Below are 16,550 nucleotides of genomic sequence, written 5' to 3'. Positions count from 1 at the left end.
CTAGAATACATCCTGAATGGTCCCCTATTACCTCTAGACTACATCCTAAATGGTCCCCTATTACCTCTAGACTACATCCTAAATGGTCCCCTATTACCTCCAGACTACATCCTAAATGGTCCCCTATTACCTCTAGACTACATCCTGAATGGTCCCCTATTACCTTTAGACTACATCCTGAATTGTCCCCTATTACCTCTAGACTACATCCTGAATGGTCCCCTATTACCTCTAGACTACATCCTGAATGGTCCCCTATTACCTCTAGACTACATCCTGAATGGTCCCCTATTACCTCTAGACTACATCCTGAATGGTCCCCTATTACCTCTAGACTACATCCTAAATGGTCCCCTATTACCTCTAGACTACATCCTGAATGGTCCCCTATTACATCTAGACTAAATCCTGAATGGTCCCCTATTAACTCTAGACTACATCCTAAATGGTCCCCTATTACCTCTAGACTACATCCTGAATGGTCCCCTATTACATCTAGACTACATCCTAAATGGTCCCCTATTACCTCTAGACTACATCCTGAATGGTCCCCTATTACCTCTAGACTACATCCTAAATGGTCCCCTATTACCTCTAGACTACATCCTAAATGGTCCCCTATTACCTCCAGACTACATCCTAAATGGTCCCCTATTACCTCTAGACTACATCCTGAATGGTCCCCTATTACCTCTAGACTACATCCTGAATGGTCCCCTATTACCTCTAGACTACATCCTGAATTGTCCCCTATTACCTCTAGACTACATCCTGAATGGTCCCCTATTACCTCTAGACTACATCCTGAATGGTCCCCTATTACCTCTAGACTACATCCTAAATGGTCCCCTATTACCTCTAGACTACATCCTGAATGGTCCCCTATTACCTCTAGACTACATCCTGAATGGTCCCCTATTACCTCTAGACTACATCCTGAATGGTCCCCTATTACCTCTAGACTACATCCTGAATGGTCCCCTATTACATCTAGACTAAATAATGAATGGTCCCCTATTACCTCTAGACTACATCCTAAATGGTCCCCTATTACCTCTAGACTACATCCTGAATGGTCCCCTATTACATCTAGACTACATCCTGAATGGTCCCCTATTACATCTAGACTACATCCTGAATGGTCCCCTATTACCTCTAGACTACATCCTGAATGGTCCCCTATTACATCTAGACTACATCCTGAATGGTCCCATATTACCTCTAAACTACATCCTGAATGGTCCCCTATTACCTCTAGACTACATCCTGAATGGTCCCCTATTACCTCTAGACTACATCCTGAATGGTCCCCTATTACCTCTAGGCAACATCCTGAATGGTCCCCTATTACATCTAGACTACATCCTGAATGGCCCCCTATTACCTCTAGACTACATCCTGAATGGTCCCCTATTACCTCTAGACTACATCCTAAATGGTCCCCTATTACCTCTAGGCTACATCCTGAATGGTCCCCTATTACATCTAGACTACATCCTGAATGGCCCCCTATTACCTCTAGACTACATCCTGAATGGTCCCCTATTACCTCTAGACTACATCCTAAATGTTCCCCTATTACCTCTAGACTACATCCTAAATGGTCACCTATTACCTCTAGACTACATCCTAAATGGTCCCCTATTACCTCTAGACTACATCCTAAATGGTCCCCTATTACCTCTAGACTACATCCTAAATGGTCCCCTATTACCTCTAGACTACATCCTAAATGGTCCCCTATTACCTCTAGACTACATCCTGAATGGTCCCCTATTACCTCTAGACTACATCCTGAATGGTCCCCTATTACCTCTAGACTACATCCTGAATGGTCCCCTATTACCTCTAGACTACATCCTGAATGGTCCCCTATTACCTCTAGACTACATCCTGAATGGTCCCCTATTACCTCTAGACTACATCCTGAATGGTCCCCTATTACCTCTAGACTACATCCTAAATGGTCCCCTATTACCTCTAGACTACATCCTAAATGGTCCCCTATTACCTCTAGACTACATCCTGAATGGTCCCCTATTACCTCTAGACTACATCCTAAATGGTCCCCCTATTACCTCTAGACTACATCCTGAATGGTCCCCTATTACCTCTAGACTACATCCTGAATGGTCCCCTATTACATCTAGACTACATCCTGAATGGTCCCCTATTACATCTAGACTACATCCTGAATGGTCCCCTATTACCTCTAGACTACATCCTGAATGGTCCCCTATTACATCTAGACTACATCCTGAATGGTCCCCTATTACCTCTAGACTACATCCTGAATGGTCCCCTATTACCTCTAGACTACATCCTAAATGGTCCCCTATTACCTCTAGACTACATCCTAAATGGTCCCCTATTACCTCTAGACTACATCCTGAATGGTTCCCTATTACCTCTAGACTACATCCTGAATGGTCCCCTATTACCTCTAGACTACATCCTAAATGGTCCCCTATTACCTCTAGACTACATCCTAAATGGTCCCCTATTACCTCTAGACTACATCCTAAATGGTCCCCTATTACCTCTAGACTACATCCTGAATGGTCCCCTATTACCTCTAGACTACATCCTAAATGGTCCCCTATTACCTCTAGACTACATCCTGAATGGTCCCCTATTACCTCTAGACTACATCCTAAATGGTCCCCTATTACCTCTAGACTACATCCTGAATGGTCCCCTATTACCTCTAGACTACATCCTAAATGGTCCCCTATTACCTCCAGACTACATCCTAAATGGTCCCCTATTACCTCTAGACTACATCCTGAATTGTCCCCTATTACCTCTAGACTACATCCTGAATGGTCCCCTATTACCTCTAGACTACATCCTGAATTGTCCCCTATTACCTCTAGACTACATCCTGAATGGTCCCCTATTACCTCTAGACTACATCCTGAATGGTCCCCTATTACCTCTAGACTACATCCTAAATGGTCCCCTATTACCTCTAGACTACATCCTGAAGGGTCCCCTATTACCTCTAGACTACATCCTAAATGGTCCCCTATTACCTCTAGACTACATCCTAAATGGTCCCCTATTACCTCTAGACTACATCCTGAATGGTCCCCTATTACCTCTAGACTACATCCTGAATGGTCCCCTATTACCTCTATACTACATCCTGAATGGTCCCCTATTACCTCTAGACTACATCCTGAATGGTCCCCTATTACCTCTAGACTACATCCTGAATGGTCCCCTATTACATCTAGACTACATCCTGAATGGTCCCCTATTACCTCTAGACTACATCCTGAATGGTCCCCTATTACATCTAGACTACATCCTGAATGGTCCCCTATTACATCTAGACTACATCCTGAATGGTCCCCTATTACATCTAGACTACATCCTGAATGGTCCCCTATTACCTCTAGACTACATCCTGAATGGTCCCCTATTACCTCTAGGCTACATCCTGAATGGTCCCCTATTACATCTAGACTACATCCTGAATGGCCCCCTATTACCTCTAGACTACATCCTGAATGGTCCCCTATTACCTCTAGACTACATCCTGAATGGTCCCCTATTACATCTAGACTACATCCTGAATGGTCCCATATTACCTCTAGACTACATCCTGAATGGTCCCCTATTACCTCTAGACTACATTCTGAATGGTCGCCTATTACCTCTAGGCTACATCCTGAATGGTCCCCTATTACATCTAGACTACATCCTGAATGGTCCCCTATTACATCTAGACTACATCCTGAATGGTCCCCTATTACCTCTAGACTACATCCTAAATGGTCCCCTATTACCTCTAGACTACATTCTGAATGGTCCCCTATTACCTCCAGACTACATCCTAAATGGTCCCCTATTACCTCTAGACTACATCCTGAATGGTCCCCTATTACCTCTAGACTACATCCTAAATGGTCCCCTATTACCTCTAGACTACATCCTAAATGTTCCCCTATTACCTTTAGTCTACATCCTAAATGGTCCCCTATTACCTCTAGACTACATCCTAAGTGGTCCCCTATTACCTCTAGACTACATCCTGAATGGTCCCCTATTACCTCTAGACTACATCCTGAATGGTCCCCTATTACCTCTAGACTACATCCTGAATGGTCCCCTATTACCTCTAGACTACATCCTGAATGGTCCCCTATTACCTCTAAACTACATCCTGAATGGTCCCCTATTACCTCTAGACTACATCCTAAATGGTCCCCTATTACCTCTAGACTACATCCTAAATGGTCCCCTATTACCTCTAGACTACATCCTGAATGGTCCCCTATTACCTCTAGACTACATCCTAAATGGTCCCCTATTACCTCTAGACTACATCCTGAATGGTCCCCTATTACCTCTAGACTACATCCTGAATGGTCCCCTATTACCTCTAGACTACATCCTGAATGGTCCCCTATTACCTCTAGACTACATCCTGAATGGTCCCCTATTACCTCTAGACTACATCCTGAATGGTCCCCTATTACCTCTAGACTACATCCTGAATGGTCCCCTATTACCTCTAGACTACATCCTGAATGGTCCCCTATTACATCTAGACTACATCCTGAATGGTCCCCTATTACATCTAGACTACATCCTGAATGGTCCCCTATTACCTCTAGACTACATCCTGAATGGTCCCCTATTACCTCTAGACTACATCCTGAATGGTCCCCTATTACCTCTAGACTACATCCTGAATGGTCCCCTATTACCTCTAGACTACATCCTGAATGGTCCCCTATTACCTCTAGACTACATCCTAAATGATCCCCTATTACCTCTAGACTACATCCTAAATGGTCCCCTATTACCTCTAGACTACATCCTAAATGGTCCCCTATTACCTCTAGACTACATCCTAAATGGTCCCCTATTACCTCTAGACTACATCCTAAATGGTCCCCTATTACCTCTAGACTACATCCTAAATGGTCCCCTATTACCTCTAGACTACATCCTAAATGGTCCCCTATTACCTCTAGACTACATCCTAAATGGTCCCCTATTACCTCTAGACTACATCCTGAATGGTCCCCTATTACCTCTAGACTACATCCTGAATGGTCCCCTATTACCTCTAGACTACATCCTGAATGGTCCACTATTACCTCTAGACTACATCCTAAATGGTCCCCTATTACCTCTAGACTACATCCTGAATGGGCCCCTATTACCTCTACACTACATCCTAAATGGTCCCCTATTACCTCTAGACTACATCCTGAATGGTCCCCTATTACCTCTAGACTACATCCTGAATGGTCCCCTATTACCTCTAGTCTACATCCTAAATGGTCCCCTATTACCTCTAGACTACATCCTAAATGTTCCCCTATTACCTTTAGTCTACATCCTAAATGGTCCCCTATTACCTCTAGACTACATCCTAAGTGGTCCCCTATTACCTCTAGACTACATCCTGAATGGTCCCCTATTACCTCTAGACTACATCCTGAATGGTCCCCTATTACCTCTAGACTACATCCTGAATGGTCCCCTATTACCTCTAGACTACATCCTGAATGGTCCCCTATTACCTCTAGACTACATCCTGAATGGTCCCCTATTACCTCTAGACTACATCCTAAATGATCCCCTATTACCTCTAGACTACATCCTAAATGGTCCCCTATTACCTCTAGACTACATCCTAAATGGTCCCCTATTACCTCTAGACTACATCCTAAATGGTCCCCTATTACCTCTAGACTACATCCTGAATGGTCCCCTATTACCTCTAGACTACATCCTGAATGGTCCCCTATTACCTCTAGACTACATCCTAAATGGTCCCCTATTACCTCTAGACTACATCCTAAATGGTCCCCTATTACCTCTAGACTACATCCTAAATGGTCCCCTATTACCTCTAGACTACATCCTGAATGGTCCCCTATTACCTCTAGACTACATCCTGAATGGTCCCCTATTACCTCTAGACTACATCCTGAATGGTCCACTATTACCTCTAGACTACATCCTAAATGGTCCCCTATTACCTCTAGACTACATCCTGAATGGGCCCCTATTACCTCTACACTACATCCTAAATGGTCCCCTATTACCTCTAGACTACATCCTGAATGGTCCCCTATTACCTCTAGACTACATCCTGAATGGTCCCCTATTACCTCTAGTCTACATCCTAAATGGTCCCCTATTACCTCTAGACTACATCCTAAATGTTCCCCTATTACCTTTAGTCTACATCCTAAATGGTCCCCTATTACCTCTAGACTACATCCTAAGTGGTCCCCTATTACCTCTAGACTACATCCTGAATGGTCCCCTATTACCTCTAGACTACATCCTGAATGGCCCCCTATTACCTCTAGACTACATCCTGAATGGTCCCCTATTACCTCTAGACTACATCCTGAATGGTCCCCTATTACATCTAGACTACATCCTGAATGGTCCCATATTACCTCTAGACTACATCCTGAATGGTCCCATATTACCTCTAGACTACATTCTGAATGGTCGCCTATTACCTCTAGGCTACATCCTGAATGGTCCCCTATTACATCTAGACTACATCCTGAATGGTCCCCTATTACATCTAGACTACATCCTGAATGGTCCCCTATTACCTCTAGACTACATCCTAAATGGTCCCCTATTACCTCTAGACTACATTCTGAATGGTCCCCTATTACCTCCAGACTACATCCTAAATGGTCCCCTATTACCTCTAGACTACATCCTGAATGGTCCCCTATTACCTCTAGACTACATCCTAAATGGTCCCCTATTACCTCTAGACTACATCCTAAATGTTCCCCTATTACCTTTAGTCTACATCCTAAATGGTCCCCTATTACCTCTAGACTACATCCTAAGTGGTCCCCTATTACCTCTAGACTACATCCTGAATGGTCCCCTATTACCTCTAGACTACATCCTGAATGGTCCCCTATTACCTCTAGACTACATCCTGAATGGTCCCCTATTACCTCTAGACTACATCCTGAATGGTCCCCTATTACCTCTAAACTACATCCTGAATGGTCCCCTATTACCTCTAGACTACATCCTAAATGGTCCCCTATTACCTCTAGACTACATCCTAAATGGTCCCCTATTACCTCTAGACTACATCCTGAATGGTCCCCTATTACCTCTAGACTACATCCTAAATGGTCCCCTATTACCTCTAGACTACATCCTGAATGGTCCCCTATTACCTCTAGACTACATCCTGAATGGTCCCCTATTACCTCTAGACTACATCCTGAATGGTCCCCTATTACCTCTAGACTACATCCTGAATGGTCCCCTATTACCTCTAGACTACATCCTGAATGGTCCCCTATTACCTCTAGACTACATCCTGAATGGTCCCCTATTACCTCTAGACTACATCCTGAATGGTCCCCTATTACATCTAGACTACATCCTGAATGGTCCCCTATTACATCTAGACTACATCCTGAATGGTCCCCTATTACCTCTAGACTACATCCTGAATGGTCCCCTATTACCTCTAGACTACATCCTGAATGGTCCCCTATTACCTCTAGACTACATCCTGAATGGTCCCCTATTACCTCTAGACTACATCCTGAATGGTCCCCTATTACCTCTAGACTACATCCTAAATGATCCCCTATTACCTCTAGACTACATCCTAAATGGTCCCCTATTACCTCTAGACTACATCCTAAATGGTCCCCTATTACCTCTAGACTACATCCTAAATGGTCCCCTATTACCTCTAGACTACATCCTGAATGGTCCCCTATTACCTCTAGACTACATCCTGAATGGTCCCCTATTACCTCTAGACTACATCCTAAATGGTCCCCTATTACCTCTAGACTACATCCTAAATGGTCCCCTATTACCTCTAGACTACATCCTAAATGGTCCCCTATTACCTCTAGACTACATCCTGAATGGTCCCCTATTACCTCTAGACTACATCCTGAATGGTCCCCTATTACCTCTAGACTACATCCTGAATGGTCCACTATTACCTCTAGACTACATCCTAAATGGTCCCCTATTACCTCTAGACTACATCCTGAATGGGCCCCTATTACCTCTACACTACATCCTAAATGGTCCCCTATTACCTCTAGACTACATCCTGAATGGTCCCCTATTACCTCTAGACTACATCCTGAATGGTCCCCTATTACCTCTAGTCTACATCCTAAATGGTCCCCTATTACCTCTAGACTACATCCTAAATGTTCCCCTATTACCTTTAGTCTACATCCTAAATGGTCCCCTATTACCTCTAGACTACATCCTAAGTGGTCCCCTATTACCTCTAGACTACATCCTAAGTGGTCCCCTATTACCTCTAGACTACATCCTGAATGGTCCCCTATTACCTCTAGACTACATCCTGAATGGTCCCCTATTACCTCTAGACTACATCCTGAATGGTCCCCTATTACCTCTAGACTACATCCTGAATGGTCCCCTATTACCTCTAGACTACATCCTAAATGGTCCCCTATTACCTCTAGACTACATCCTAAATGGTCCCCTATTACCTCTAGACTACATCCTGAATGGTCCCCTATTACCTCTAGACTACATCCTAAATGGTCCCCTATTACCTCTAGACTACATCCTGAATGGTCCCCTATTACCTCCAGACTACATCCTGAATGGTCCCCTATTACCTCTAGACTACATCCTGAATGGTCCCCTATTACCTCTAGACTACATCCTGAATGGTCCCCTATTACCTCTAGACTACATCCTGAATGGTCCCCTATTACCTCTAGACTACATCCTGAATGGTCCCCTATTACCTCTAGACTACATCCTGAATGGTCCCCTATTACCTCTAGACTACATCCTGAATGGTCCCCTATTACATCTAGACTACATCCTGAATGGTCCCCTATTACATCTAGACTACATCCTGAATGGTCCCCTATTACCTCTAGACTACATCCTGAATGGTCCCCTATTACCTCTAGACTACATCCTGAATGGTCCCCTATTACCTCTAGACTACATCCTGAATGGTCCCCTATTACCTCTAGACTACATCCTAAATGGTCCCCTATTACCTCTAGACTACATCCTAAATGGTCCCCTATTACCTCTAGACTACATCCTGAATGGTCCCCTATTACCTCTAGACTACATCCTAAATGGTCCCCTATTACCTCTAGACTACATCCTAAATGGTCCCCTATTACCTCTAGACTACATCCTAAATGGTCCCCTATTACCTCTAGACTACATCCTGAATTGTCCCCTATTACCTCTAGACTACATCCTGAATGGTCCCCTATTAACTCTAGACTACATCCTGAATGGTCCTCTATTACCTCTAGACTACATCCTGAATGGTCCCCTATTACCTCTAGACTACATCCTGAATGGTCCCCTATTACCTCTAGACTACATCCTGAATGGTCCCCTATTACATCTAGACTACATCCTGAATGGTCCCCTATTACATCTAGACTACATCCTGAATGGTCCCCTATTACCTCTAGACTACATCCTGAATGGTCCCCTATTACCTCTAGACTACATCCTGAATGGTCCCCTATTACCTCTAGACTACATCCTGAATGGTCCCCTATTACCTCTAGACTACATCCTGAATGGTCCCCTATTACCTCTAGACTACATCCTAAATGGTCCCCTATTACCTCTAGACTATATCCTGAATGGTCCCCTATTACCTCCAGACTACATCCTAAATGGTCCCCTATTACCTCTAGACTACATCCTGAATGGTCCCCTATTACCTCTAGACTACATCCTGAATGGTCCCCTATTACCTCTAGACTACATCCTGAATGGTCCCCTATTACCTCTAGACTACATCCTGAATGGTCCCCTATTACCTCTAGACTACATCCTGAATGGTCCCCTATTACCTCTAGACTACATCCTGAATGGTCCCCTATTACATCTAGACTACATCCTGAATGGTCCCCTATTACATCTAGACTACATCCTAAATGGTCCCCTATTACCTCTAGACTACATCCTAAATGGTCCCCTATTACCTCTAGACTACATCCTGAATGGTCCCCTATTAACTCTAGACTACATCCTGAATGGTCCTCTATTACCTCTAGACTACATCCTGAATGGTCCCCTATTACCTCTAGACTACATCCTGAATGGTCCCCTATTACCTCTAGACTACATCCTGAATGGTCCCCTATTACCTCTAGACTACATCCTAAATGGTCCCCTATTACCTCTAGACTACATCCTAAATGGTCCCCTATTACCACTAGACTACATCCTAAATGGTCCCCTATTACCTCTAGACTACATCCTGAATGGTCCCCTATTACCTCTAGACAACATCCTGAATGGTCCCCTATTACCTCTAGACTACATCCTGAATGGTCCCCTATTACCTCTAGACTACATCCTGAATGGTCCCCTATTACATCTAGACTACATCCTGAATGGTCCCCTATTACCTCTAGACTACATCCTAAATGGTCCCCTATTACCTCTAGACTACATCCTGAATGGTCCCCTATTACCTCTAGACTACATCCTAAATGGTCCCCTATTACCTCTAGACTACATCCTGAATGGTCCCCTATTACATCTAGACTACATCCTGAATGGTCCCCTATTACCTCTAGACTACATCCTAAATGGTCCCCTATTACCTCTAGACTACATCCTAAATGGTCCCCTATTACCTCTAGACTACATCCTAAATGGTCCCCTATTACCTCTAGACTACATCCTAAATGGTCCCCTATTACCTCTAGACTACATCCTAAATGGTCCCCTATTACCTCTAGACTACATCCTGAATGGTCCCCTATTAACTCTAGACTACATCCTGAATGGTCCTCTATTACCTCTAGACTACATCCTGAATGGTCCCCTATTACCTCTAGACTACATCCTGAATGGTCCCCTATTACCTCTAGACTACATCCTGAATGGTCCCCTATTACCTCTAGACTACATCCTAAATGTTCCCCTATTACCTCTAGACTACATCCTAAATGGTCCCCTATTACCACTAGACTACATCCTAAATGGTCCCCTATTACCTCTAGACTACATCCTGAATGGTCCCCTATTACCTCTAGACTACATCCTGAATGGTCCCCTATTACCTCTAGACTACATCCTAAATGGTCCCCTATTACCTCTAGACTACATCCTGAATGGTCCCCTATTACCTCTAGACTACATCCTGAATGGTCCCCTATTACCTCTAGACTACATCCTGAATGGTCCCCTATTACATCTAGACTACATCCTGAATGGTCCCCTATTACCTCTAGACTACATCCTAAATGGTCCCCTATTACCTCTAGACTACATCCTGAATGGTCCCCTATTACCTCTAGACTACATCCTAAATGGTCCCCTATTACCTCTAGACTACATCCTGAATGGTCCCCTATTACATCTAGACTACATCCTGAATGGTCCCATATTACCTCTAGACTACATCCTAAATGGTCCCCTATTACCTCTAGACTACATCCTGAATGGTCCCCTATTACCTCTAGACTACATCCTGAATGGTCCCCTATTACCTCTAGACTACATCCTAAATGGTCCCCTATTACCTCTAGACTACATCCTAAATGGTCCCCTATTACCTCTAGACTACATCCTGAATGGTCCCCTATTAACTCTAGACTACATCCTGAATGGTCCTCTATTACCTCTAGACTACATCCTGAATGGTCCCCTATTACCTCTAGACTACATCCTGAATGGTCCCCTATTACCTCTAGACTACATCCTGAATGGTCCCCTATTACCTCTAGACTACATCCTAAATGTTCCCCTATTACCTCTAGACTACATCCTAAATGGTCCCCTATTACCTCTAGACTACATCCTGAATGGTCCCCTATTACCACTAGACTACATCCTAAATGGTCCCCTATTACCTCTAGACTACATCCTGAATGGTCCCCTATTACCTCTAGACTACATCCTGAATGGTCCCCTATTACCTCTAGACTACATCCTAAATGGTCCCCTATTACCTCTAGACTACATCCTGAATGGTCCCCTATTACCTCTAGACTACATCCTGAATGGTCCCCTATTACCTCTAGACTACATCCTGAATGGTCCCCTATTACATCTAGACTACATCCTGAATGGTCCCCTATTACCTCTAGACTACATCCTAAATGGTCCCCTATTACCTCTAGACTACATCCTGAATGGTCCCCTATTACCTCTAGACTACATCCTAAATGGTCCCCTATTACCTCTAGACTACATCCTGAATGGTCCCCTATTACATCTAGACTACATCCTGAATGGTCCCCTATTACCTCTAGACTACATCCTAAATGGTCCCCTATTACCTCTAGACTACATCCTGAATGGTCCCCTATTACCTCTAGACTACATCCTAAATGGTCCCCTATTACCTCTAGACTACATCCTAAATGGTCCCCTATTACCTCTAGACTACATCCTACATGGTCCCCTATTACCTCTAGACTACATCCTGAATGGTCCCCTATTACCTCCAGACTACATCCTAAATGGTCCCCTATTACCTCTAGACTACATCCTGAATGGTCCCCTATTACCTCTAGACTACATCCTGAATGGTCCCCTATTACCTCTAGACTACATCCTGAATTGTCCCCTATTACCTCTAGACTACATCCTGAATGGTCCCCTATTACCTCTAGACTACATCCTGAATTGTCCCCTATTACCTCTAGACTACATCCTGAATGGTCCCCTATTACCTCTAGACTACATCATGAATGGTCCCCTATTACCTCTAGACTACATCCTAAATGGTCCCCTATTACCTCTAGACTACATCCTGAATGGTCCCCTATTACCTCCAGACTACATCCTAAATGGTCCCCTATTACCTCTAGACTACATCCTGAATGGTCCCCTATTACCTCTAGACTACATCCTGAATGGTCCCCTATTACCTCTAGACTACATCCTGAATTGTCCCCTATTACCTCTAGACTACATCCTGAATGGTCCCCTATTACCTCTAGACTACATCCTGAATGGTCCCCTATTACCTCTAGACTACATCCTGAATGGTCCCCTATTACATCTAGACTACATCCTGAATGGTCCCCTATTACCTCTAGACTACATCCTGAATGGTCCCCTATTACCTCTAGACTACATCCTAAATGGTCCCCTATTACCTCTAGACTACATCCTGAATGGTCCCCTATTACCTCTAGGCTACATCCTGAATGGTCCCCTATTACATCTAGACTACATCCTGAATGGTCCCCTATTACCTCTAGACTACATCCTGAATGGTCCCCAATTACCTCTAGACTACATCCTAAATGGTCCCCTATTACCTCTAGACTACATCCTAAATGGTCACCTATTACCTCTAGACTACATCCTAAATGGTCCCCTATTACCTCTAGACTACATCCTAAATGGTCCCCTATTACCTCTAGACTACATCCTAAATGGTCCCCTATTACCTCTAGACTACATCCTGAATGGTCCCCTATTACCTCTAGACTACATCCTGAATGGTCCCCTATTACCTCTAGACTACATCCTGAATGGTCCCCTATTACCTCTAGACTACATCCTGAATGGTCCCCTATTACCTCTAGACTACATCCTGAATGGTCCCCTATTACCTCTAGACTACATCCTAAATGGTCCCCTATTACCTCTAGACTACATCCTAAATGGTCCCCTATTACCTCTAGACTACATCCTGAATGGTCCCCTATTACCTCTAGACTACATCCTGATTGGTCCCCTATTACCTCTAGACTACATCCTAAATGGTCCCCTATTACCGCTAGCCTTTGTCCTGAATGGTCCCCTATTGACCCTAGAGTGCACTTCTTTTTCCATTTGGGACACTTTCCTATACTTCTTACTACCTCCCTTTAAGTGGTAAAGTAATTTACACAACGTCTGCTATTCATGTGAGAAGTGCATAACATTAATTTAAATTAATTGTACAAACATCTCTCATGATGAGTTAATTTATTCAACTAAAAAGCTGATGTCAATGTATGGTTGTTTCTTACCAAGGCTCTCCTTTATATGACCCAAACAGGTGACTAACATGATCAACTACAGGATAGAGGTGGTCATCGGGAAGACCAAGTGCCTCAAGACAGAGCACGACTCAGATGTGGAGTCCTGTGTTCTGGGGAAGAAGGTGACTTTTCTAAACACTGTGTTTTCTGATGCTCATGGATATACAGAGCAGAGAATACAGATATAGTGTATGTGACTTAGAAACTGGATGTATGTCCTACAAGGCACCCTATTCCCTATATAGTGCACTACTATTGACCAGAGTAGTGCACTACTATTGACCAGAGTAGTGCACTACTATTGACCAGAGTAGTGCACTACTATTGACCAGAGTAGTGCACTACTATTGACCAGAGTAGTGCACTACTATTAACCAGAGTAGTGCACTACTTTTGACCAGAGTAGTGCACTACTATTAACCAGAGTAGTGCACTACTTTTGGCCAGAGTAGTGCACTACTTTTGACCAGAGTAGTGCACTACTTTTGACCAGAGTAGTGCACTACTTTTGACCAGAGTAGTGCACTACTTTTGACCAGAGTAGTGCACTACTATTGACCAGAGTAGTGCACTACTATTGACCAGAGTAGTGCACTACTATTGACCAGAGTTGTGCACTACTTTTGACCAGAGTAGTGCACTACTATTGACCAGAGTAGTGCACTACTATTGACCAGAGTTGTGCACTACTTTTGACCAGAGTCGTGCACTACTTTTGACCAGAGTCGTGCACTACTTTTGACCAGAGTAGTGCCCTACTTTTGACCAGAGTCGTGCACTACTTTTGACCAGAGTCGTGCACTACTTTTGACCAGAGTAGTGCACTACTTTTGACCAGAGTAGTGCCCTATTTAGGCATTAGGGTGCCATGTGGTACACTGTGTTACATAAGTGTAATTATGAAATAAGTGCTTCTGCATTGGAAAGCTCCAGATTTATCAGTTCTTTCCTTTGATAATGGAGAGATTTAAGCACTTCATGCAGATACTGAGCGGGGCATTAGAGCGTCATTCTTACATAAGTCAAAAACGACCATTTTATAACATGCAGTACATATAGTGACCTGGGGGTACCAGAACGGTTTGTGTTATCATTCCGCTCCATGTTATGTCCCAGACACGTTTGTAACAATAGCACAGACAGTCCTGGTACTCAGGCTATACATACAGTACACCATGTAATATTCACCTCATAGATCACAGTGTCTATACAGTTTATTGACATTAATGTGACGTAATTGTTTGTTTTACAGCGTCTGACATGTACGTTTGAGGTGTGGTTTAACCCTCGTAATGAGAAGCACGAGATCGCCACCTCCTCTTGCCAGAAGCAAATCTGACTCCAGATCTGTTTCAACCAACAACTACATGATCTGTCCTCTTCGTCCTGTAATAAGTAACACTGACTCCAGACCAGTCGTCACCGTCTACTGACTTCCTGAACATGACCATGACTATCTACAGAGTTACGCCTAAACGACATGCTTCATCATTGAATGACTTGACTTTTCAAAACTGCATAGATTTCTTTTAGGATTTGTTGTGATTTTGTTTCTAATAAAACTGATTTCAACTGACATTATTTAAGAATCTATTTGTTGTGGTTTTTAATCATATGATTTTTATCAGTGGATAACCAGGAAATGTTATCAGTGGATGACCAGATTCATTTTACTCTTGGACAGAGATGACAGAGTTCCATATTGGGACAGAGATGACAGAGTTCCCTACTGGGACAGAGATGACAGAGTTCTCTACTGGGACAGAGATGACAGAGTTCCCTACTGGGACAGAGATGACAGAGTTCCCTACTGGGACAGAGATGACAGAGTTCTCTACTGGGACAGAGATGACAGAGTTCCCTACTGGGACAGAGATGACAGAGTTCCCTACTGGGACAGAGATGACAGAGTTCCCTACTGGGACAGAGATGACAGAGTTCCCTACTGGGACTGAGATGACAGAGTTCCCTACTGGGACAGAGATGACAGAGTTCCCTACTGGGACAGAGATGACAGAGTTCTCTACTGGGACAGAGATGACATAGTTCCCTACTGGGACAGAGATGACATAATTCCCTAATTGGACAGAGATGACATAGATCCCTAATGGGACAGAGATGACAGAGTTCCCTACTGGGACAGAGATGACAGAGTTCCCTACTGGGACAGAGATGACAGAGTTCCCTACTGGGACAGAGATGACATAATTCCCTACTAGGACAGAGATGACAGAGTTCTCTACTGGGACAGAGATGACATAATTCCCTACTTGGACAGAGATGACAGAGTTCCCTACTGGGACAGAGATGACAGAGTTCTCTACTGGGACAGAGATGACAGAGTTCCCTACTGGGACAGAGATGACAGATTTACCTACTGGGACAGAGATGACAGAGTTCCCTACTGGGACATAGATGACAGAGTTCCCTACTGGGACAGAGATGACATAATTCCCTACTAGGACAGAGATGACAGAGTTCTCTACTGGGACAGAGATGACATAATTCCCTACTTGGACAGAGATGACAGAGTTCCCTACT

At 43.8% G+C, this 16,550-nt stretch overlaps 1 protein-coding gene across 1 annotated transcript in view; it reads left to right on the top strand.

The window, feature by feature from the left end:
- LOC139544453 (cystatin) overlaps nucleotides 1-15,590 on the top strand; it is a 39,719-nt gene extending 24,129 nt beyond the window's left edge. The window contains exons 4-5 of the mRNA XM_071351566.1: nucleotides 14,027-14,131; nucleotides 15,262-15,590. Of these exons, the coding sequence (XP_071207667.1) occupies nucleotides 14,027-14,131; nucleotides 15,262-15,348 (192 nt within the window). The 3' untranslated portion in view covers nucleotides 15,349-15,590. The remainder of the gene's footprint in view (nucleotides 1-14,026; nucleotides 14,132-15,261) is intronic.
- Nucleotides 15,591-16,550: the final 960 nt, after the last annotated feature.

Source organism: Salvelinus alpinus, chromosome 18 (assembly GCF_045679555.1).
Source record: "Salvelinus alpinus chromosome 18, SLU_Salpinus.1, whole genome shotgun sequence".
Classification (NCBI taxonomy): domain Eukaryota; kingdom Metazoa; phylum Chordata; class Actinopteri; order Salmoniformes; family Salmonidae; genus Salvelinus; species Salvelinus alpinus.
This window is presented reverse-complemented; position numbering and strand designations above follow the sequence as displayed.